This window comes from Monodelphis domestica, chromosome 5 (assembly GCF_027887165.1).
Source record: "Monodelphis domestica isolate mMonDom1 chromosome 5, mMonDom1.pri, whole genome shotgun sequence".
Taxonomy (NCBI): Eukaryota; Metazoa; Chordata; class Mammalia; order Didelphimorphia; family Didelphidae; genus Monodelphis; species Monodelphis domestica.
In genome coordinates this window covers 86,997,041-87,021,597 of record NC_077231.1, presented here as the reverse complement: position 1 = coordinate 87,021,597, position 24,557 = coordinate 86,997,041, and the positions used below count along the sequence as shown (strand labels likewise).

Here is a 24,557-nt window from a genome sequence, read left to right as displayed (position 1 = left end):
ATAGAGGTTATATAGGGCCCATCCTTGTTTCACTCTTTTTATTATTGCGAATGATTCTAATTTATCCTCATTGCAGATGATGCTTACTGATGGTTTTGGATATATTTATACTGTTCATTAGTTTTAGGAAAAGTCCTTCTAGTCCTATGCATTCTAGTGTTTTCAATAGGAATAACTGTTGTATTTTGTCAAAAGCTTTTTCTGCATCTATTGAGATAATAATGTTACTTCGTTGGTTTGCTTGTTGATATGGTCTATTATATGAATGGTTTTCCTAACACTGAAACATCCTTGCATTCCTGGTATAAATCCCACCTGATCATAATGAATAACCCTCATGATGACTTGCTGGATTCTTTTTTCTAATATTCTATTTAAAATTTTTCATTAGGGAGACTGGTCTGTAGATTTCTTTCTCTGTTTTTTATCTATGTGGCTTTGGAATCAGTAGCATGTTTGTGTCATAAAAGGAATTTGGTAGAAGTCTTTTTCTTTTCTCATTATTTTAAATATTTTCAATAGTATTGGGATTAGTTGTTCTTTGAATGATTGATAGAATTCATTTGTCAATCCATCTGGTCTTGTGGATTTTTTCTCAGGGAGTTCTTTGATTGCTTATTCAATTTCTTTTTCTGATATGGGATTATTTAAGTATTCTATGCTTTCTTTTGTTAATCTAGGCAATTGATATTTTTGTAAATATTCATCTATATCACCTAGATTTCCATATTTATATTGCCAGATAATTGAGCAAAATAGTTTTTAATGATTACCTGAATTGCCTCTTAATTAGAGGTGATATATCTCCCTGCTCTATCTCTGTACCCAAGGTTTACAAACTTCAGTCTTCTGGAGTTCTAAAAGTTTAGCTGCTTTCTGGGGTAAGAAGTCCCTGGTGGTCTTAATTAGTTCCCAAGGAGCTAGAGTTGATTCAGATTATGATTCGCTGGCTCCGACTGTCATTTCAATGCTGAGTTCTACTGTGGTATTCCTTTTTTCATCTGAACTTGGTTTTTTGTCCTTTTGAGGTATTCTATATTGGTTGGTGGTTTGGAGAGTAAAAGTCCTGCTTAGACACAGCAGCCATCTTAACCCAGAAGTCCTGATTTTGACTTTTAAAAATCACTTTATTAGTAATTGGGAAATAGGTTTTGAACAATAATAATTGTATAATACAGTGGAATTGTTTTTCAGCTCTGGGAGGCAGGAGGTAGAAAGAACAGGAATCACGCAACAGTGGAAAAATATTCTTAATTAATTAATTAAAAAATAAAAATGGAAAAAAATCAGACATTAAAAATGACAATTCTGAAAGTGGAAGATAATGACTCCATGAGATATCAAGAAATAATCAAAGAAAATCAAAAGATGAAGAAAAAAAAGCATATGTGTGTGTATTAAAAATCTATTTACCCTGCATTACAGAAGGAAGTGAAGGGAGTAAGAGAAGGGGTTAAAAGAACTGATAAGAAAAGAGCGCAAATTGGGGGAAATGGAGGCCAGAACATAACCAGGAGTAAATAAGATGGAGACTCTCATATTCACTAATCAAAATGAAGCAAAAAAAAAAATTTACACATCTCTCTAATAAGAGACTTATTTCTCAAATACGTAGAGAAATGAGTAGAATATACAAGAATACAAATCTTTCCCAAAATGAAAATTGGTCAAAGGAGATGAAGAGGGAATTCTCAAAGTAATTAATGTTCTCTTCAGATGTGCAAAATATGTTCTAAACCACTATAATATAGAGTATTGCAAATTAAAACAACTCTAAGTTGTCACTCTACAACTCATCAGAGATTGGCTATTATGGAAGAAAAGGAAAATGACAAAACTTGGAGAGGATATGGAAAAGTTGAGACACTAATGCCCTGTAGTGGAATTTGTTAACTTATTCATCCAATCTGAATGCTGGAGGGGATGTGGCAAAGTTGGGACATTAATGCATTGCTGGTGGAGTTGTAAATTGATCCAACCATTCTGGAAGGCAATTTGGAACTATGATCAAGGGGCTTTAAAAGACTCTCTGCCCTTTGATCACTGCTGGGGTGTGTACACCAAAGAGATAAAAAGGAAAAATACTTGTACAAGAATATTCAGAGCTGGGGCTCTTTATTGTGGCAAAAAAATTGGAAAAGGAAGGAATGCCATTCATTTGGAGGAATGACTGAAGGAATTGTGGTATCTCTTGGTGATGGAATACTATTGTGCTCAAAGGAATAATGAAGTGGAGGAATTCCATGGGGACTGGAATGACCTCCAGGAATTGATGCAGAGTGAAAAGAGCAGAACCAGGAGAACATTGTACACAGAGACCGATACACTGTGGTATAATCGAATGTAATGGACTTCTCCATTAGTGGCAATGCAGTGATCCTCAACAAATCGGAGGGATCTATGAGAAAGAACACTATCCACATTCAGAGTAAAAAACTGTGGGAAAAGAATCACAGAAGAAAAACAATTGCTTGATTACATGGGTCGAGGCGATATGATTGGGGATGAAGATTCTAAATGAACATCCTAATGCAAACACCAACAACATGGAAATGGGGTTTTATCAAGGACACAGGTAATACTCAGTGGAATTGCATGTCAGCTACTAGAAGGTTGGGGGGACGGAAAGCAGGGAAAGAATATTATTCTTGTAACCAAGGAATAATGTTCAAAATTGATTAAATAAATAATTTACAATGAAAAAAATATTTCCTATGATGGAAGAAAAGAAAATGACAAAACTTGGAGGGCAAATGGAAAAGTTGAGACACTAATGCCCTTTTATGGAATATGTGAACTTATTTATCCATTCTAGAGTGCAATTTGGAATTATGCCCAAAGGCAAAGGCCTATAACAGTACATACTCTTTGAGCCAGTAATACCATTATTAGGTTTCTTTACCAAAGAGATGAAAAGGGGGGGAGGGGCAAGAAGTTATATGTGCAAAAAATATTTTAAGCAGCTCTTTTTGGGGGATATGAGGGGGATATGAGGGGTATATAATTGGCAAATGAAAGGATATCCATCAATTGGGGAATGACAAAGTTATATTATATGATTGTTATGGAATACTATTGTGATATTAGAAAAAAAAAGGAGGAACTCAGAAAAACCTGGAAAGATTTACAGGAATTAAAGCATAGGGTAATAAACAGAACCAGGAGGACATTGAAGACAGTGACAGTAATGCAGTAAAATGAACAACTGTGAATAACAGTTATTTCTCAGCAATATAATGATCCAAAACTTTCCCTCAGGACTCGTGATTTTTTAAAATGCCATCTGCTTCCAGGGAAAAAGAACTGATGAATTCTAAATCCAGAAGAAAACAGGAGCATTTTCACCTTATAATTTTTTTTAATTTCAGTTTCATTTCATAAAAGGTTTAATATGCAAAATTTTTATATATTTACATATGTAAAATCTACATATTATTTACTTACTATTTCAAAATTGGGGAGTGGGTGGGGGAATTTGTGTCTCAATGATCCTTAAAAAATTTAGAAACTGGGGACTTCCGGTTAAGATGGCGGCTTAGAGAAAGCTAAAGCTCAGATCTCTGGAAAACCCTTCCCGACCGATCTCAAACTATAAGCTCCTAAGGTGCCGAAATTCAAAACGATCAACAGCCCAGACCCTGGGAACCCTCCTCCTGGACCTGGACCCGGTTCAAAAGGTACGGCTCCCCTCAAAAGCCAGAACCCGAGATCACTCGGACCTCAGGGGTAGGAGCACAGAGTCCAAGGCTCCGGGAAGCCGCAGCCCGGCCCGGCTCAGAGAGCAGGGTCCTCGGAACAACAACCCTCAGGGCCCTCTATCCGAGTCCCAGTGAAAGTCACTGCCTGGAGCAAGACAGCCTCAGGGGCTGGATCCTGCTATCAAAGTCTCAGTGAAAGTCCCTGCCCTCGGAGCTTGGGGAAGCTGCAGCCCATCCCCCCGCAGGCCAACAAAACAGCCTCACGGCCAGCGATTCTGAAGGCAACTTCCGGAAAGCAACGTGGTCTGACCCTTCCATTCTAGTTCCAGTGAGGCATATTCAGTTTAACCCAGGGAAAGCTCATAGAACCATCTGCCCAGGACTAAAGCTTCTGAACACCAGACAGAGATAAGAAAAGCTAATCCTCCACATTCAGAGATGGCAAACTCCACAGAAGCACAGAAGCCCCAAAATACCAAGAAAAATAAGAAGAAAGGGGCAACTTTGGACACATTCTATGGAGCCAAAATACAAAATACAGAGCAGATAGAAGATAATATACAAGAAAATGTTCCAAAACCTTCCAAAGGAAATGGAAACTCTCCACAAACCTATGAAGAATTTGAATCAGAAATGACCAAAAAGATGGAAGCCTTCTGGGAGGAAAAGTTGGAAATAATGCAAAAGAAATTCATGCATCTACAAAACCGGTATGATGAAACTGAAAAGGAAAACCAGGCTTTAAAGGCCAGAATCAGGCAGCTGGAAGACAACGATCGTGTAAAAGAGCAAGAATTAATAAAGCAAAGCCAAAACACCAAGAAATTAGAAGAGAACATAAAATATCTCACCGACAAGGTGATAGATCTGGAAAATAGAGGGAGAAGGGATAATTTAAGAATAATTGGGCTCCCAGAAAAGCCAGAAATAAACACCAAACTGGACATGGTGATACAAGATATAATCAAAGAAAATTGCCCAGAGATTCTAGAACAAGGGGGCAATACAGCCACTGACAGAGCTCACAGAACACCTTCTACACTAAACCCCCAAAAGACAACTCCCAGGAATGTAATTGCCAAATTCCAAAGGTATCAAACAAAAGAAAAAATCCTACAGGAAGCCAGAAAAAGACAATTTAGATATAAAGGAATGCCAATCAGGGTCACACAAGACCTTGCAAGTTCTACTCTGAATGATCGTAAGGCATGGAACATGATCTTCAGAAAGGCAAGAGAGCTGGGTCTCCAACCAAGAATCAGCTACCCAGCAAAACTGACTATATACTTCCAAGGGAAAGTATAGGCATTCAACAAAATAGAAGACTTCCAACTTTTTGCAAAGAAAAGACCAGAGCTCTGTGGAAAGTTTGATACTGAAAATCAAAGAGCAAGGAATACCTGAAAAGGTAAATATTAAGGGAAGGGGAAAAATGTTATCTTCTTCTTTTACTCAAACTCTCTTCTATAAGGACTACATTTATATCAATCTACGTATACTAATATGTGGGGGAAATGTAATGTATAAATAGGGGGTAAAGAAAGACCAAATAGAATAATCATTCTCACACAAAGATTCACATGGGAAGGGGAGGGGAAGAAAACTCCTATAAGAAGGAGAGGAAGAGGGGGGGGGTTACTTAAACCTCAATATCAGGGAAATCAACTCTGAGAGGGAAAAACATCCAGATCCATTGGGATCTTGAATTCTATCTTACCAAACAAGGGTAAGGAGAAGGGAAAACCAAGGGGGGAGGGGGAGAGGGAGAACAAAAAGGGAGTTAAAGAGAGGGGGGAGGGGGAGGGAAGAAAAAGGGAGGGACTAAAAAGGGAAACATCAAGGGAGGGGACAAGGGGACTGATTCAAAGTAAATCACTGGACTAAAAGGTAGAGCCGAAGAAGAAAAGGTTAGAATTAGGGAAGGCAATCAAAATGCCAGGGAGTCCACAAATGACAATCATTACTTTGAACGTGAATGGGATGAACTCACCCATAAAAAGTAGACGAATAGCAGAATGGATTAGAATCCAAAACCCTACCATATGTTGTCTTCAAGAAACACACATGAGGCGGGTTGACCCCCACAAGGTCAGAATTAAAGGATGGAGTAAGACCTTCTGGGCCTCAACTGATAGAAAGAAGGCAGGAGTGGTAATCATGATATCTGATAAAGCCAATGCAAAAATAGACCTGATCAAAAGGGATAGGGAAGTTAATTATATTTTGTTAAAAGGGACTCTAGACAACGAGGAAATATCATTAATCAACATGTATGCACCAAGTAATATAGCACCCAAATTTCTAATGGAGAAACTAGGAGAATTGAAGGAAGAAATAGACAATAAAACCATACTAGTGGGAGACTTAAAGCAACCATTATCAAATTTAGATAAATCAAATCAAAAAATAAATAAGAAAGAGGTAAAAGAAGTGAATGGAATCTTAGAAAAATTAGAATTAATAGACATATGGAGAAAAATAAATAGGGATAAAAAGGAATACACCTTCTTCTCAGCACCACATGGCACATTCACAAAAATTAACCATACATTAGGTCACAGAAACATAGCACACAAATGCAAAAAAGCAGAAATAATGAATGCAGCCTTCTCAGATCACAAGGCAATAAAAATAATGATTAGTAATGGTACATGGAAAGCCAAATCTAAAACCAATTGGAAATTAAACAATATGATACTCCAAAACTGTTAAGTTAAAGAAGAAATCATAGAAACAATTAATAATTTCATCAAGGAAAATGACAATGGCGAAACATCCTTTCAAACCTTTTGGGATGCAGCCAAAGCGGTAATCAGAGGCAAATTCATATCCCTGAAAGCTTATATTAACAAACAAGGGAGAGCAGAGATCAATCAATTGGAAATGCAATTGAAAAAACTCGAAAGCGATCAAATTAAAAACCCCCAGCAGAAAACCAAATTAGAAATCCTAAAAATTAAGGGAGAAATTAATAAAATCGAAAGTGATAGAACTATTGATTTAATAAATAAGACAAGAAGCTGGTACTTTGAAAAAACAAACAAAATAGACAAAGTACTGGTCAATCTAATTAAAAAAAGGAAGGAAGAAAAGCAAATTCACAGCATTAAAGATGAAAAGGGGGACAGCACTCTAATGCAATTACTATCAACAAAGCAATGGGTTCAAATCAAGAATACATCTAATGCCCAGTGGACTTACGCGTCGGCTATGGGGGGTGGGGGGGGAGGAAAAGAAAATGATCTATGTCTTTAACGAATAATGCTTGGAAATGATCAAATAAAATATATTTTTAAAAAAATTTAGAAACTGTTGTTACATATAACAGAAAAACTTAATTTTGAAAAAATCAAATTGATTCTCCAATACTAGTCAAAGATTATGAATAGGGAGTCTCAATGAAGAAACTGTATCTATGTGAAGAAATTGTCCAAATAACTGATAATTATAGAATGAAAATTAAAATAATTTAGATGTTTCACATAAGCCGATAAGATTAGAAATGCTGGAAAAAAGGAAAAGGACCAATATGGGTAATAGAGAAAATGGTCTACTAATATACTATTGTTAGAGCAGTGCTGTACATTGGAGTCAAATTTTAAGAAAGTAAACTAGAAATATGCCAGGAAACTATGCGTATGCCCTTTGACTGAAAAAGTATCATTACTAGATCTATATCCCAAAGAGTTCAAAGAAAAAGAACCAGATATCCTAAGGAATATATTCCAAACATTTTTAATGTGGCAAAGATTGGAATGAATGGATACTAAAGAATAGAAGTTGAGGAGATATTCTCATCAGTTGGGGAATGACTGAACAAGTTCTGATGTTCATGAGTGTGATGAAATATTATTTTGCTATAAGAAATTATGGAAGAGGAACAAAGAACTCCATGGACTGAGAGACACCTCTAGAGTTATGAGGTCCTGGGTTCAAGTGTGGCCTGAAATTCTTCTGGGCTGTGTGACTCTGGGTAAGTCACTTGACCCCAGTTGCCTAGCTTGTAACATTCTTTCTGCCTTGGAATGGATACTTACTACCAGTTTTCAGACAGAAAATCATGGCTTTCTTAAAAATAAATTTTGAGATATTTTCAGAAAAACCTGAGGAGACTTGTGAGTAGCACCAGAAGAACAATGTATACAATAACAACATCATAAAAATGAATAACTTTAAAAGATTTAAGTATTCTGATCACTACCATGACTAATCAGAATACCAGAGAATCATTGATGAAGCATACTTTTGAACAGATTGGTGTTGGATTCAGGGGGCAGAATAGGATATATGTTTATGAAATGGCTAATGAAATAATTTGTTTTATTAGATTATAAGTATTTCTTACAGTTATAGTTTAAGGGGAGGTAGAAAAGATAGCTTTTTTTCCATTGGAAATTTTTTATTTAATTTTATCATGAGTAGATTGAACGAGATAGCCTGGAAGTTCACTTATAGATGTAAGTCTGTCATCTTATGAGTCTAGGACCAGTAGCTAGCTTCAACTTCATAAAAAATGCTGCAAAATTTACCAGCATTCATCAAAAATTCAAATGAATGCTACCTGCAGTGAGAGGAACTGAGGATGAAGTCAGAGAGAATGCTAAAGTGATGGTTTTTCTCTGAGGCACTGAGGAAGAAAGATCATGAATGAAAACTATGGACCAGATAAGCATGTATGATCATAGGGAGGGGCTATAAAATACAAGGGAAACTATTTCTGTTTCACATGGTCACAGGGTGACATGTGGGGATTGAAATATGAGAAAGGAACCAGGATTTTCTGTGTCTTTCTCTCTCTTTGGCCCTCCTATCCCAGCTTCTCTTTCCTAAGATGCTATTGGAACAAGGTCAGGATGCACAAACTGTATCCTCTGTTCAGTGCCAGGATAAGAATACTCACTGTTTGTGAAGCAAGGGAAGCTCATTTGATGTTTATAACCTGTAGGGAGAGAAAACAGCCATGAGAGGAGAGACTATGTTTAGGAGAGAAACAGAAGAAAATAAATCTACCTATGATCCAATAGTTAAGTAGTGCAGTGGACAGAGAACTGGACTTAGAGTCAGAAAGACCTGAGTTCAAAATTAGCCTCAGACATTACTAGTTCTGGTACTCTGGGCAAATCACTTGACTCTGACTGCTTCAAGTTCTTCATCCTAAAAATAGGGGTTATAAGAGCACCTACCTTCAAAGGTTGTTGCGAGGATTGAATGAGATGTTTGCCAAGCACTTGGCATAGGGACTGGTTCAAAGTAAGCATTATATAGATGTTAGTTATTATTTTTAGAGCTGCAAGAGACCTCCTAGATGATTAAATCCAAGTCCAAGAGCTTAGAAAGCTAGGTGTCAGGTTTTAAAAGAGATCACTTCATGGGACACATGTCTGAGGTCCAACCTCTGTTTCCTTGGCCTGTTTTCCTGAGACCCCAGTGTCTCCTTGTCAAACAAATCCACAAATATTCAGTGCTTAAATCTATAGATGCAAAGAGGAAAATGACACAACCCTTGGCCTCAAAGACTACTTTCCATTGAGGGTGACAATGTCCACAGCACACTCATATGTTTGTGCTGCATAAATACGAGGATATGAGATTGCACAGTTAATGGCTGGCCTCTGTGCCTATGTTACCCATAGACTATTGGCTGTCCCCTAGTCCTGGCATCAAATTGGAAGCTGATATTGAATTAGTTCCACTGGACTAAAGTATAGGATGAAAAAATAATACGGATTCTATGTCCCTCCCTTGTGAGTTTTGGTGACTAATGGAATTTGAGTTATACATAGCTCCACCCTGGTTCCCAGCAGCTGGATTTGAACCTGAATCAGCATTGGCAGTGGTCACTGTGTTTAGCATAATGTAAAAATAGACTTGAATCCAGGACTTCATTCCCCAGAAATCCTTGCTCCACTTCCCCAGAATGCCCTCGAATCTCACTGAATTCTCACCTGGGCCGAGAGTGAGATGGGGTATTTAAACCTGGTTGTGAATAGGCTCAGCCTTCTTTTTTACTTCCTTTTCAGAGCACATGCGGCTCTCCACCTAGCAGGCAAGATGTGAGTGGTCGGCTCTCCACCTAGCAGGCAAGATGTGAGTGGTCGTGTATAGGCTCTCTGGGCCTAGACACGTGCTTTTCTTACTTGTGTTTTCTTTATATTTTATTCTTCAATAAACCTCATAAAAATATAATATTCCTTGCAGAGATAAACTAATTTCTATCTTGCTTCAGTCTCCCCAAAATTTTAATCTTTACAGTAGTCCACCTGTCTCTCCAGAGTCATGACCTTAAACTCTTTGGGATATCCCGTGGAATTGTACTAGGAGGCAGAACTGAATTCACTTCAGGTGTTGAGCTGAGCAATGAAATTGCTGAGGATAGGTACTGTTTGTCACCTTGACAGTAAAAGTTCTGGCTGTGATCCCTGTGGGTAAGGGGATTAGAGAGATTTTCTCTGATTCTGTATGTTGGCCGCCATGGGCTGTGATTGTCAAGGGATGCTATTTAATAGAGGTGACTAATCGGGATTTTTCTGCAGAAACAGTGGTTAAGGACACCTTGGGGTCTTCAGAAAAAGAATTGGTCAAGGGGTGACTTGTGCTGCTTTCTGACTCAGTGCTTGGAGCTCGAGTGACAGTGCTCATAGAAGAAAGGATTATGTCTGACTTTGCTGCTAAGAGACAGAGTTGTCTGTTTGTTACTAGTAGCGGTTTCAGCAGATCTCCTGTTCTTTTGCCATGGGTATAACTGGAAGAGGCTACAGGAATAACTGGAATAGGAGTTGGAGGGAAAAGAGTGTCATGTGCCAAGTCGGGCTGAAGTTGTGAGAGACTTGTGACTTCTGAGCCTTAGGGCCATAGAGTGCCCATTCTTCCTTCAGAAAAAGCTGGGGAGCTGCTTCTGGTGGACATAGCTGGTATTTCACTGGTTGATGTCAAGTTTGAGACACACTCTATGATCCTAGTTCTTGTAGTAATTGAGATTTGGATGAAAGCAGTATAAATATCTGGCTCTGGGTTGGACCCTTTCACAGGACTTGCCATGAAGACAGCCAGTCAAGCTCCTCTGAGGGAGACTGTCCAGATGTGAGTGTACTGAGCTATGAAACAGTTAAACTACCAACTCTATGGCCTCCCATTCTGGGGAACTGGGGGAGAAGGAGGAAACACCACTGAGCTGTCCATTGTCCTGGTTCTGAATTCAGTCACTGGTGCAACAGAGGGAGGACCCCTCTTAGGAAGTGGGGACTCAGTGGGTTCCTTTGAAAAAGGTACAATTGGGCTAATCTGAGCTCCAATCATGGCAGTGTTCATCATACTCCTAACAAAGGGTGAAGGGACAGTCCTGGACTACTTGGTTCCTTTGTTTAGGCTAGGCAAAGAAGTGGAGCCCCTGTCTGACTGTGGGGCTGTGGAATACATGCATTCTGAGTGATTCCAGGAGCATCTGTGTTCTCTGAAAAAAAGGCTGAACACTGTTTCTACCATCACTTGGTCCTTCTGTAGACAGAAATGAGCTTGTTTCTCCACCAGCAGATGTTGAGATAAGCCTGACTCTGTTACTGTCTGGGCATCCTGCTTCTCTGGAGTGGTTTACCAAGGTCCATCCTCAGACTCAGTTTCCTTTACATTGAAATAAGACATTAGCACAAGATAAATCCAAGGCCCTTTCAAGTTCTAGATAACTGATCCTATGAGGGTAACCAGAATGAAAAAACATCTCAACACCATATCCACTAAGTATCTGTTGAAGTAACTGTGGAACTTTAACTCAGAGAAGTAATGGCTCAAAGGGAACATGATGGTTGTTTTCTAAGTATTTGAATGGTTTTCCTTTGGAAGTGTTTTCTTGGAAACACTATTTTGGTTTGTTACCCAGAGGAAGAACAAAAGCAATAGATGCAAAAGAACAAAGAGAAATTAAGGTTGAGTGTCAGGAAATCACTTTCTACCACTGAGCACTGCCCCAAAATGAGAGGCTGCCCCAGAAAGTAGTGGGTTCTCCTCTATGTAAAATCTTACTGAAAAAGTTAGAAATGCTGCACTGGGGATGCTTGTTGGCTACTCTGGAGTGGGGATTCTGCAGTTATGGGTGGGACTCAGTCCAGTCTCTTTCTCAAGTATAACCTGCTTTTCATTCAATAATCCTTGGGGACTTGAAAGCTATGGCCAAACCAATTCTCAAGAAGCCTGTTCCTCTGAGATTCTAAAGATGAACCAGTGAATTACTGCCACAAAGCAGAAAATAAAACCTCAGGAATGGTAAACCCTCGGCAGAGGAGGGATAGAGGAGTTCTCTAATGCAACATGGACAGTAGACTCAGGGGCTAGAAGTCCATTTGTCTAGGCTGGGACAGACTCTACCCAAAACTCCTGATGGTGGCTTGCTAGGTCCCATAGAAAAACAGGCCATTATCTTTGGCAGGTGGCTACCTGCCTCCAATTCTGATTAGAAATTTACCAATCATAGAAAAGTTTCTGAAGGGATCCATGTTTTATTTTTACCAATATCCTTGTTTCATCCCAAATGAAGTCTAAAGAAGGCACAGATGAGAACAGGGAATGCAATAGATGGTCAGGCTTAATTAAGGGCTCTTATCCTGGCCTACATTGGTTGGTCAAACCGAAAATATTTCTCCCAGGGGAAAGAGGAAGCCCTATATAATATGCCTAGGAAGAGAGATCAAAAGAGCATTATTGCCACAAAGGCTTGAAGCCAAGTGCCCTTCACAAAGGTATCTTCACTGCAGTCTCTGGAGGTGATTTCACTGGGTTTTCTGCAAAGAGTAGGAAGGAATCACTCTCCAGGAGAGGAAGCAAAGAGGAGGCATTGTAAACTTTAAAATTTCTTAGACTTATAAATGTTGGAAATTTCACCATTGGGAAATTTCATACTTGGAAAATTTCATACTGATAGTGGGAACTCTATTGGAATGTGAACCCCATTGGCAAGGGAGGTTCCTCCTCCTCCCTTCTTACAATTACTTTAGGACAGAAACATTTTGCTGAACAATGGAAAAGGCTGCAGCATAGATCAAAATTTAATTATTCCAATCTCCACCATACTCAGGGTAACAGGATTTAGGAAGGGCTGCAGCAAAGGATCAAGATTTAATTATTTGAGAATATGACCTTCAACAGACATGTGCAAAGCCACAGACCTCTGGGCTGTCCTGGGATAAGGTAGAGCCACCATTGGCACAGGGAAGACATGGACAGTGATTGGTAAATGTGAGAACTAAGGGGAGGGAACTTGGATGGTTTCCTTAAAGATAGCGGGGTCTGAGGACTAGGGGTGGTTGGTTGGAGAGGTTGTGCTCCGAGAAGCTTGCTCTGAAGGAAGCTGGAGGTGGAGGCCCCTGAGACTGTTTCTCCATTTTGGTCACGTGAGTGATATGGACTGATCTCTTTTCTTTGCCTCAGCTATCTAAGGGCTTGGGCCTTTTGGCCCAGCCTAAACAGAAGGGGTATTTAAGCCCTATTCCCTTCACTCCCCTTTCTCTCTCCCTCTCTCTCTCTATCTCTAATACCTTTCTTCCTCCTGTTTGTAATTAAACTCCATAAAAGGTTGACTGCTGACTTGAGTTTTCATTTAGGAATTACATAGCTGAATTCTTTGGTGACCTTAATTTAATATATATCAGTCTTTTAAAGTGATTTCCTTGTCACATTTGTGGCTGACCACACGGGAGTCTAAAGAATTCTCTCAATAAACTTCTGAAATTCCTTGCCTTTTTACTCTACCGTCTCACCACTTAGTCCCTTTTAACAAAAAACTTGGCTTAAAGACACAGCTACTAGAACACATGAGTATAAAAAACTTTTTCTCTCCTCTCTTTTCTCCTTAAGTTAAATTGGAATCAGCAGTTTTTCTTTTTCTTCCCTTTAATCTTAAGGGACAGCTGGGTGGCTCAGTGGATTGAGAGCCAGGCCTAGAGACAGAAGGTCCTGGGTTCAACAACAAGATTACAACAAGCCATACTTTATATGTGCATGAGCGAAGAGGACTAGCCTCTGGTGTGTTAACCCAGACTTTGGGACCTTCTCAGGACCCAATTGTTTATTATTCTGCCCAACTAGACCAAGTAGCAGCAGGAGCACCACCATGCCTTAGAGGAGTCGCTGCTACAGCCTTACTAGTAACAAAATCCATTGATTTAGCATTGGGATGTCCATTAACAATAATGTGCCCACATGAGATAGAAGCATTATTGATAAAACATAGAACACAGGCATTCTCGGATCAGAGAATTACAAGGTATGAAATAACCTCATTAAATAGTGAAAATATTACCTTGAAACGCTGTTCAACTCTTAACCCTGCCACCTTGCTTCCAGATTTACCCACTTCTGGAGAACCATTACATAACTGTGAAACATTAGTGTCCATGGCAGAAAAGCCTTGAGATAATCTCTTGGATACTCCCTTAGACAATGCAGATCTGATTTTATTTACCAATGGTTCCTCTTTTATGAGGGATGGCATACGTTACACTGGAGCTGCCTTAGTCTCAGAATTTGCCACTGAATGGTCAGCTTCACTACCTTCTAACTTTAATGCTCAAGGAGCAGAACTCATAGCTCTAAAACAAGCTTGTATAATTGCCAAGGATAAAAAGGCAACAATTTATACGGATTCTAGGTATGCTTTTGGCATTTGTCACTCAGTCGGGATGCTATGGCTCCAAAGAGGATTTTTAACCTCAGCTGGAAAATCCATAGCTAATGCAGTAATTATTAATAAAGTTCTTTCTGCTCTCAAACTGCCTAAAGACCTAGCTGTAGTTCATTGCTCTTCCCATACAGGTGGCTCTGACCCTGTCTCTAGAGGAAATGACCGAGCAGATGCCGCTGCAAAACTAGCAGCCATAGAAGGACCTGGATTAATTTTAACATTAACAACCACTGATAATTTAAATTTATCACTTTCCTATAATGAAAAGGAAGTGGAAAAATAGAAACAAAAATTTAAAGCAAAACAGTTTAATGGAGTATGGGTGTCATCTGAAGGAAAACCCCTGCTCCCTAGAAGTTTCTATAACCAAATTTGCCAATCTATTCATAAAAATGGTCATTATGGCACCCAGGGCATCGTGGACTCTGTCAAGAGAGTATGGATAGCCCCTGGTATAACTACTATAGCCTCTAAAGTATGTTCAGCCTGCCCTATCTGCCATGCATATAACCAACATGCATATTGTGGAAAAGCCTTTGGGGGATGTCCTCTGGCTTACACACCTTTTGAACATCTACAGATAGATTTCATAACGATGCCAAAGGCTGGACATTATAAATTTTGTCTAGTAATTGTAGATCAACTAACCAGATGGCCGGAAGCATTTCCTACAACTCAAGCCACAGCAGATTTTGTTGCAAAGATACTTTTAAAAGAAATCATTCCTCATTTTGGCCTGCCAGCACATATTGACTCCAATAGAGGGAGTCATTTTACCAATTCTGTCTTAAACCAAATATATTCTTGCTTGGGGATAACTCTAAAATGCCATGTTCCATATCACCCCCAGAGCTCAGGCCAAGTGGAGAGGATGAATAAAGAACTTAAGACTATGATTGGCAAATTATACACTGAGACCCATTTAAAATGGCCTGAAATTCTCCCTCTGGCCCTATTTTATCTTAGAAGCAGGCCTAGAGGAGACTTACATATTTCACCATTTGAGATGCTTTTTGGACATCCACCTATACAGGCTAAGCCTTTCTCCCTGGCTTATACATCGCTATTAGGGAGAGATATTACTATTGCTTCCTATATACAGGAGTTACAGAACAAACTACGTGAACTTCATGAATCCGGAGTTGCAGAACAACTGGACCATTAGGCTTTTCTCTGCATGACCTGAACCCAGGAGATAAAGTTTATATCAAGAATTTCAAGCCAACTGGAGCAACTCAACCTTCATGGGAAGGACCATTCCAAATATTATTAACTACTCCAACATCTATAAAGATTGGAGAAAGGGACTCTTGGATTCACGGCTCACATGTGAAGAAAGCATCTTCTGCTGAGACTGATTGACTCTATCCTATTATATGAATGGTGACTCTACCTTATCATATGAATTAGAGATAATAATCCATAGACAAATGGATGCTGTTTTTTCAAGAATATATTGAATTACTGATTTTTTTCTTATTATTCTTATTTCTTTTCTTTTTTGATCAGAATATTTGATTTTTTTCTCATTATTTGTACTGAAGGTACACATAATTAATATTAATATTATTTTTTCCTGCAGTAATACAAGTTAATATATATATACTCTTGCTATAATATCAATATGTGCCTCAAAGCTTTAAACTATGGGAACCTGCCATTTATTGATAAAATATTATAGGACTGTGATTAATGTTTGTTTCTGATTCCAGGAAAAGGGATAAAAATAAGGAGTAGAGACTAAACCTGAATAGTGCCAGAAATATTTTTTAATATATTTTATTTGATCATTTCCAAGCATTATTCCTTAAAGACATAGATCATTTTCTTTTCCTCCTCCCCACCCCCCAGAGCCGACGCGTGAGTCCACTGGGCATTAGATGTTTTCTTGATTTGAACCCATTGCTTTGTTGATAGTATTTGCATTAGAGTGTTCATTTAGAGTCTATCCTCTGTCATGTCCCCTCAACCTCTGTATTCAGGCAGTTGCTTTTTCTCGGTGTTTCCACTCCCATAGTTTATCCTCAGAGTTGTTTTGATTTGCATCTCTCTGATTATTAGAGATGTAGAACACTTCTTCATGTGCTTGTTGATAGTTTTGATTTCTTTATCTGAGAACTGCCTATCCATTTCCCTTGCCCATTTATCAATTGGAGAATGGCTTGATTTTTTGTACAATTGATTTAGCTCATTATAAATATGAGTAATTAAACCTTTGTCAGAGGTTTCTATGAAGATTTTTTCCCAATTTGTTGTTTACCTTCTGATTTTAGTTACATTGGTTTTGTTTGTACAAAAGCTTTTTAGTTTGATGTAGTCAAAATTATTTATTTTACATTTTGTGATTCTTTCTATATCTTGCTTGGTTTTAAAGCCTTTCCCCTCCCAAAGGTCTGACATGTATACTATTCTGTGTTTACCCAATTTACTTATGGTTTCCTTCTTTATGTTTAAGTCACTCACCCATTTTGAATTTATCTTGGTGTAGGGTGTGAGGTGTTGATCTATTCCTAGTCTCTCCCACACTGTCTTCCAATTTTCCCAGCAGTTTTTATCGAATAGTGGATTTTTGTCCCAAAAGCTGGGATCTTTGGGTTTATCGTATACTGTCTTGCTGAGGTCGCTTTCCCCCAGTCTATTCCACTGATCTTCCTTTCTGTTTCTTAGCCAGTACCAAATTTACATCTAATTATATATATTAATATGTGGGGAAAATGTTTTGTGTTACTCTCATAAATTGTATCATCATGAAGTACTCAAACAATTACAAAGCTTGACTATCATGCAGGCTTCCTATATCCCTGAGGGAAAAAAAAATCAGACGAGTGAATGACATTTCCCCATCAAAATAGAATTCTAATTCTTTTCTTCTTATATTTTGGAAACTTCCTGTAGTCTTGGCTACAAATGTCTAAGTGAAATATTACTGCATCCTGTCCTACATACTTGTGGGATAGAACTTACTTTAAACTGGATCTATACAAGGCCCATTTTGAATTTTTCTTATGTTTTTGATTATTTTTCTATTCTTTTGATAATTGACACATACAAGCCCATAACTGAAAATTGCATTCTGAGCTAAACTTGATGTATTTATTAATACTTACTTCAGGGGGGATTGTATTTTAATTTAAAATCTAAGAATATTTTTTTGAATTTTTTTTGTTTGTTTGAGATTGTATTTTTATAAAAATCCAAGAATTTTGTTTAAGATTTTACTGTTATAAAAAATTCAAAGATTTTAATTCTGTTTGAGAAAAGATCTTCAAGAAAGAAGCTTGAAACTTTTATATCCAGAGAATGAACTGTTGCAGAAAGATGCTGAAAACCTACACTTCATCAAGAAGATCAAGAATGAACTTTGGATATGATTTGATTGGACTGAACTTTTGATTGAACATTTATTGTAATTGTACACATTTATGCCAAAGGGGACTGCCCCTAATTTGGCTTTCTGACAATAGGCCTAGCAAAACATTGGTTTTGCTTTCTTTTCTTTTCTATTTCCTCTCTCACTATTCTAATTTGTTTTAGAAAATTGAATATTGTGTATATCTTTAGTTAGAAGTGAATTTAGAACTACAAAATGATTATGTTAAATGATCAATGGGGAGACTAGTCCCCAATAATCATCAGGGGCTTTGTAAACCTTAAAATTTCTTAGACTTATAAATGTTGGAAATTTCACCATTGGGAAATTTCATACTTGGAAAATTTCATACTGATAGTGGGAACTCTATTGGAATGTGAACCCCATTGGCAAGGGAGGTTCCTCCTCCTCCCTTCTTAAGATTACTTTAGGACAGGAACCTTTTGCTGAACAATGGAAAGGGCTGCAGCATAGATCAAAATTTAATTATTCCAATCTCCACCCTACTCAGGGTAACAGGATTTAGGAAGGGCTGCAGCAAAGGATCAAGATTTAATTATTTGAGAATATGACCTTCAACAGACATGTGCAAAGCCACAGACCTCTGGGCTGTCCTGGGATAAGGTAGAGCCTCCATTGGCACAGGGAAGACATGGACAGTGATTGGTAAATGTGAGAACTGAGGGGAGGGAACTTGGATGGTTTCCTTAAAGATAGCGGGGTCTGAGGACTAGGGGTGGTTGGTTGGAGAGGTTGTGCTCGGAGAAGCTTTCTCTGAAGGAAGCTGGAGGTGGAGGCCCCTGAGACTCTTTCTCCATTTTGGTCACGTGAGTGATATGGACTGATCTCTTTTCTTTGCCTCAGCTATCTAAGGGCTTGGGCCTTTTGGCCCAGCCTAAACAGAAGGGGTATTTAAGCCCTATTCCCTTCACTCCCCTTTCTCTCTCCCTCTCTCTCTCTATCTCTAATACCTTTCTTCCTCCTGTTTGTAATTAAACTCCATAAAAGGTTGACTGCTGACTTGAGTTTTCATTTAGGAATTACATAGCTGAATTCCTTGGTGAACTTAAATTAATATATATCAGTCTTTTAAAGTGATTTCCTTGTCACAGCATCTACTAACCTGTATAGTTAAGGGCATGTTTTAAACCCTTACATTCTTCTGCCTTGGAAACAATACATACTATATGTACAAAAGAGTGGTAAGGACTAGGCGATGAGGGTTAAATGCCTTGTACAGGGTTACACAGTCAGGAGACATCTGAGGCCAGATTAGAACTGAGGGTGGCTGAGTGCTAGAAAGCTGTTTGTCAGTTGCTACAGGACCTTCTGCTGCTCTTGGGTTTAGCATTTGTGTGGTGCACACCACATCAGCTACTTTGTCTGCAGGAAGGAATGAGGGAGGGGTCCAGGGATCTGTCATGATTAACTCATAGTGTGCAAGGTAGCAAATGCATGGTACTCACTTCACAGCCTAAGATTGTATGCATTCTGTTATTAATATTTACTCTGACTCCAGGGAAAATCCAATTACAAAACTATATCTCAGATTTGGATATCCCAGGACCAATAGGACTATTCCGTTTTCACCAACAAGCAGTGGAGCCACACAGACCACTTAGGCAGGCTACCCTCCTATATAGTGATCTGAGGGAGACAAGACTGATTTAAGAGACATAACTTGGAAATCCAAGCTCCAAAGTAGCCCAAAATAGGCACCCAGAGAGGAAAAAGCCAGGGGAGAGATTTCACCCAGGAGACAACATGGTAAAATGGAAGGAGCTCAAGAAATAGAAGGCACTGTATACCTGGGTTCAATTCCTAACTTGGATACTTACTCCTGCTGTGACTTTGGGCAAACCTCATCTGTAAAATGGGGTCTTTGTACTAAATAAATTTGATGTTCCCCTCCAGACTTATATATTTTCTAACCCTCTGATGTTCTGCAATGTATTCTCTCCTGAAGGGCATTACAGAGGAAATATATATTATAATTATATTATATAGTAATATAATATATATAAAAATTATATATATATATAAATAATATAGAGCTAATAATAATGTTTCAATAACACTGTATGACAACCACTGTGCTTATAAAGGCTACTATTATTTGATTATTTCATCTTAAATTCACCATATTATAGATGAGGAAACTGAGGCAGGCAGCAATTAAGGGCCACTGATTTGATCACGGTCATGCAGCTCTAATAAGAGTTTGAGGCTGAATTGAATACATTGCCTATCATAAGTAAATTTGTTTGTGCTCAAACTGATGCCAATAAACAGGTGGTATTTTGGTTGAAAACTCAAGTTATTATCCTAGGGGAAAATATAGAAAAGATATTCAATATTGATGTAATGGAAAAGAAATGGATACTCAAGGAATAGCAGGTAGATCCAACACACGAGTTGGAGAAGTAATCATCTATTCTGATGATCAAAAAACCCTTAGTGATAGATGAGCTTCGATGTTTAATTCAAATATTAAGAGTCTTACTACAAAGCCTATACAGAGCATATACTGAAGAAGGCTTCTGAGAAAAACAAACTGTTTGTAATCTTCTTCCAGTGAACTCTGGTCCCTGTGATTAAAACTTTTAACAACCTTCTTCTTCTACCTATTTCATTCTAACATTTTGAAAAATAAAGAGACTTCAGACCACAAATTTTTCCTCCTACTATCTTCATTCAACTGTATCAACCACGTAATTAATATGAGATGAAGGAAAAGCAGTACAAATAATGGTGAAATGGAAAGCCCTTAAAAGAGGAAGGATGACCTGGGAGGAAAGAATTTCTGTCAAACAGAGAAGGCAAAAAGGAGGCTTCTACTGACCTGAAGTATTGTTGGCAGTCATTGTGGACACCGAGGAGTCATCTGATGGGGCGATGGTACCATCAGGCAAAGATGTGTCAAATTTTTTTCTTCCAGAAGCTAGTCTTCTGTTTAACTCTATGGGAAAAGGAAGTCAGTCAGAAAGTCAATCAAATAACACTTATTAACATTTATTGACTTGAGTACCATCATGAGGAAGGCAAAGTACAAAAATTGTTTAGAAAGATTCAACATTCAAAATATACTGCCTGTGTCTTCTCTCTCTCTCTCCTTTACTTCCTTGTATTGGCCCCACAGGTCCCTCTTTCTCAAAGTCCATTGAATCACTTAAATCAATTGCCCAAAATAATGACAGTCAATTTGAGCCAATAGGAAGGTAGGAGTGGAGAAGGAGAAAAGATAAGACAAAAAAAGTAAGGAGGGGAAGAAGTTATTTTGAGTGCCAAATGACTCCCTTCCAGACAGTCTGAAAGGGAACTGGAGTGACCATGACAGAATATCGTAAAACCCCTGAAGTCAGGTCCACCAATACAGATTGTGAAAGGAGAGAGTCAGGAGTGATTCCCATGGACTAACAAGATCCCCAGCAGGAGTTGATGCTTCCTTGTGAATCCACTGGAGGTGGTGGGAACAAGACCTGTCTGCAATGTGCTCTTACTCCCTCCTGGGCTGCAAAGACCACTTCCTCAAATCCTCTTCCTTTGAATGACTCCCCTTGGCAGACTAGTACATGTCATCTACTGACAAATGTTCACTCTCCTCAAATAGCCTCCTAGAGAAGCAGCCGGCAAACTCTCGCTTCTCCTACATCTTCCAAAGGATAAAAAGGGCCATCTACTTTCAATCAAGAAAAATAGATACTTAGGAGAAAGCTCCAAAGAGAGAAACTGAGGAAGAAAGAACAAAAATGTTCCCAGAAATGGAAATTCAAATGCAAATCACCAAGAACCAAGAATAGCACTTTAATATCCATGAGATGGAGAACTCTCAGAAAGAGGAAACAGAAACTGGGTCCCATGTACATTTGTCCAGCAGAGTCAGCAGACATTGACTCTTACAAACCTGAAGTACTAGCACTGGTAATGGGCACCAGGGACTCACTGGCTGGAGATATGGTATCTTCCTGTAACGTTAGGTCTGCCAGTGGCAGTGTTGAGACCTAGGCTGTTGCTCATACTTTTAAAAAAGAGATTTCAGTCAATCCCTTATTCAGCACATACTTATTGAGAATTACTGTATACCAGGCAGAGCCCATTCAGATAAGGATGTTCTACAGAAGTCCATACAAAAAATCTGAGTATCCTTGATCAATCTATCCCTTTTCTTAACTGCCCCAAGGCACTTACCACAGCCCAATTTTAACTCCTATGTAAAGGCTTTGACCAAAGTGAGGAAAGGAAGGATCATTCGAGGCTCAAGGAAGACAAGATGACATTGAAGAAGAGTAGGAGAAACTAAAGTGACCATTAGAATCCAAAATTCTCCAGGGGAGGCTCTATCAGAGAATGGAATGTCTTCATGTTAAATATATATAGTTTCTTCCAACCTTAAAGCAGAAAGTAATCAACCTCCCCAACTCAAACATGACCCTGATCTTCCAGAGAAGAAACAGAGTTCATGAAGGACCATGAACTGAACCAAAGACTTTACCTGCTTTTTTCTTTTTCCTATGCATATGGGTGCACATTGCACCCATTGTTCAGGGGAGAAAATGAAAAAGGTAAGGGTTGATGGGGACCTTAGTCCAAGGTAGCCCAACTGAGCTGAGTAAATTTTTTTATAGGGGCCTTCATTGTGATGTCAGAATCAACTGCATGTGATGCCTTTGAAATGGGAACATTGCTCATAGAGACTGAGTCAGATGAAAATAGTAAATGTTCAGCTAATGCCTTTCCCTGAAGAAGAGATCTTTTTGTGGAAGCAGTTGAATGGACTAGTTTCAGGATATCTGCTAGTGATAGGTTCCCACCCTGAAGTTGTGGCTTCACTAGGGGTGCCCATGGGGGGAAAGAGAAAAGAGATCCCTTTTGGGCTGATGTCTGAGGAAGGATCAGAGTCTAGCATACCTTTAGACTCAACTGATGTGGAATGATGTGGGAGAAAGTTAGTGTCCATAGACTCTCTTGAAGAAGCTTCAGTAGTTCTGGGGATGGGATGGTCCTTAAAGAAAAGAAATGATTGTTTGGGGGTGTCTCTGGACATTGTATCCCTGTAGCACAATTCATAGTGGGAATTGGTAGACTGAGCAGAGAGCATTGTGAAATGTGAAATGGGGGTAATTTTGAGTGCATTAATTTGAAAAGATTTGGTAGAAATAAAATAAATTCTGTCAAGATTAGAAGGAAAGCAGAAAATTGGGAAGACATTTTTATACACTCAAATGTCAAACATATAGAGATCTTTGTGGTGTTTGTAAGAAAAACAGCCATCCCCAAATTGATAAATGGCCCAAAGTTATAAATAGACAAGTTTTAGATGGAGAAATCAAAGCCATATATAGTTATAGGAAAAAAGTGCTCCAAGTCACTAGTGATTAGAGAAATGCCAACTTCTGAGATATTCTTTCATACACATCAGATTGGCTAAACTGACCAAAGGGCAATTATTGGAGGGGATGTGGAAAAAAAGAACAAATACATTGTTGGTGGAACTGTAAACCAGCCAATCCATCCATTGTGAAGAGTTATTCAGACCTACGCATATAGTCATAAAATTGTATAGACTCAGGAATCCCATAACTGTGTCTGTTTTCCAAGATGATCAGAGGAAAGGGAAAAGAACTCATATGTTCTAAAAGATTTAAAGTAACTCACTTTGTGGGGTCAAAGAATTGGCAACTGAAGGGATGCCCATTAATTGGGAATTGGCTATACCAATTGTGGTACATGATTGTGGTTGAACAGTACTATGCTGTAAGTAGTGATGAACCGGGAAATTTTTAAGGAACTGGGAAAGAACTACACAGGCTAATGAATAGTGAAATGAGTAGAACCAAGAGAACACTATACACAATGACAGAATTAATACTAGAAGAATAAATTGTGAATGTTACCTCCAGCATGTAAACTGAAAGGTAAAAACATTAAAGATTTAAATTGTATAAACATACTGGTCTCCCATATAATACTTTCTTTGATGCAGATAGGGTGGGGAGGAGGAAGGATACTTGTGTTCAGAATTTATTATTTATATGTGAAGAAAAGTAAGTTAAACATAGCAGAGATTTGTAACTTCATTTATGTACAATCTTGTTCATTGTGTATAGATATGTTTGTTTTATTGAGTTTTTTAAACTATTGAATAAAATTTAAAAAAGAAAAGCAATAGGCAAAATATTGCTTCCCCTAATTCTTCCAAAGGAAGTGTCCGAATTCACAATCCCAAAGGAATAGAAATTGGAAAAGGTTTTAAATAGAGAAATCGAGGAAGATAGAATTAAATTTTGTGAGGAATAAAGGATTCTAGGGCCCAAGAATTATCCATGAAATCGAGACCTTCCAAAAAGGAAGAAAGAGAAATCAAGCATTCCTGAAGATTTAGCCAGTACAGGGGGGACAGGAGAGACTTTTCCTAACGTGAAACACTGACAGTAGTGGTGGGCACTAGGGCTGGCTGGCTGTTAACTTGGTATGTTCCTGTAAGGTTGAGCTTGTAATGGGGGTGCCAGCACCCAATTTCTCATTGATGCTCGCAAAAAAGGGAATTGTTCAATCTATCCATTAGTATATATTTTCTGATTATTTGCTGTATGCCAGGCAAGGAGTCCCCTCAGATATGAAGCATCATAAAAAGACCTAAGATCTCCCATAGGTTCATGCATAATCTCTGTGTCTTTGGTTATTTTGAAGTAAAGGAAAAAGTGCACAGGACCTCCAACCCATCTGATAAACACATACCCCAGCTTTGCTTCCCAGTTACAAACATTTCAGCAGATAGCTGACCGTAGGGTGTTTCAGGACTGTTGCAACATTTCAGAGA

The 24,557-nt window shown here is 38.5% G+C and overlaps 1 protein-coding gene across 2 annotated transcripts in view; it reads right to left on the bottom strand.

Moving 5' to 3' along the window:
* The window catches only part of LOC100617582 (protein kinase C zeta type-like), a 56,964-nt gene extending 34,628 nt beyond the window's left edge, over nucleotides 1–22,336 (bottom strand). For both annotated transcript variants that reach the window (XM_007506184.3, XM_016427205.2), the window contains exons 1-3: nucleotides 22,230–22,336; nucleotides 20,580–20,696; nucleotides 8,599–8,637 (exon numbers count right to left, since the gene is read on the bottom strand). In XM_007506184.3, coding sequence (XP_007506246.2) covers nucleotides 8,599–8,637; nucleotides 20,580–20,696; nucleotides 22,230–22,275 — 202 coding nt within the window. In that variant the 5' untranslated portion in view covers nucleotides 22,276–22,336. The remainder of the gene's footprint in view (nucleotides 1–8,598; nucleotides 8,638–20,579; nucleotides 20,697–22,229) is intronic.
* Between the last annotated feature and the right edge of the window lie 2,221 nt (nucleotides 22,337–24,557).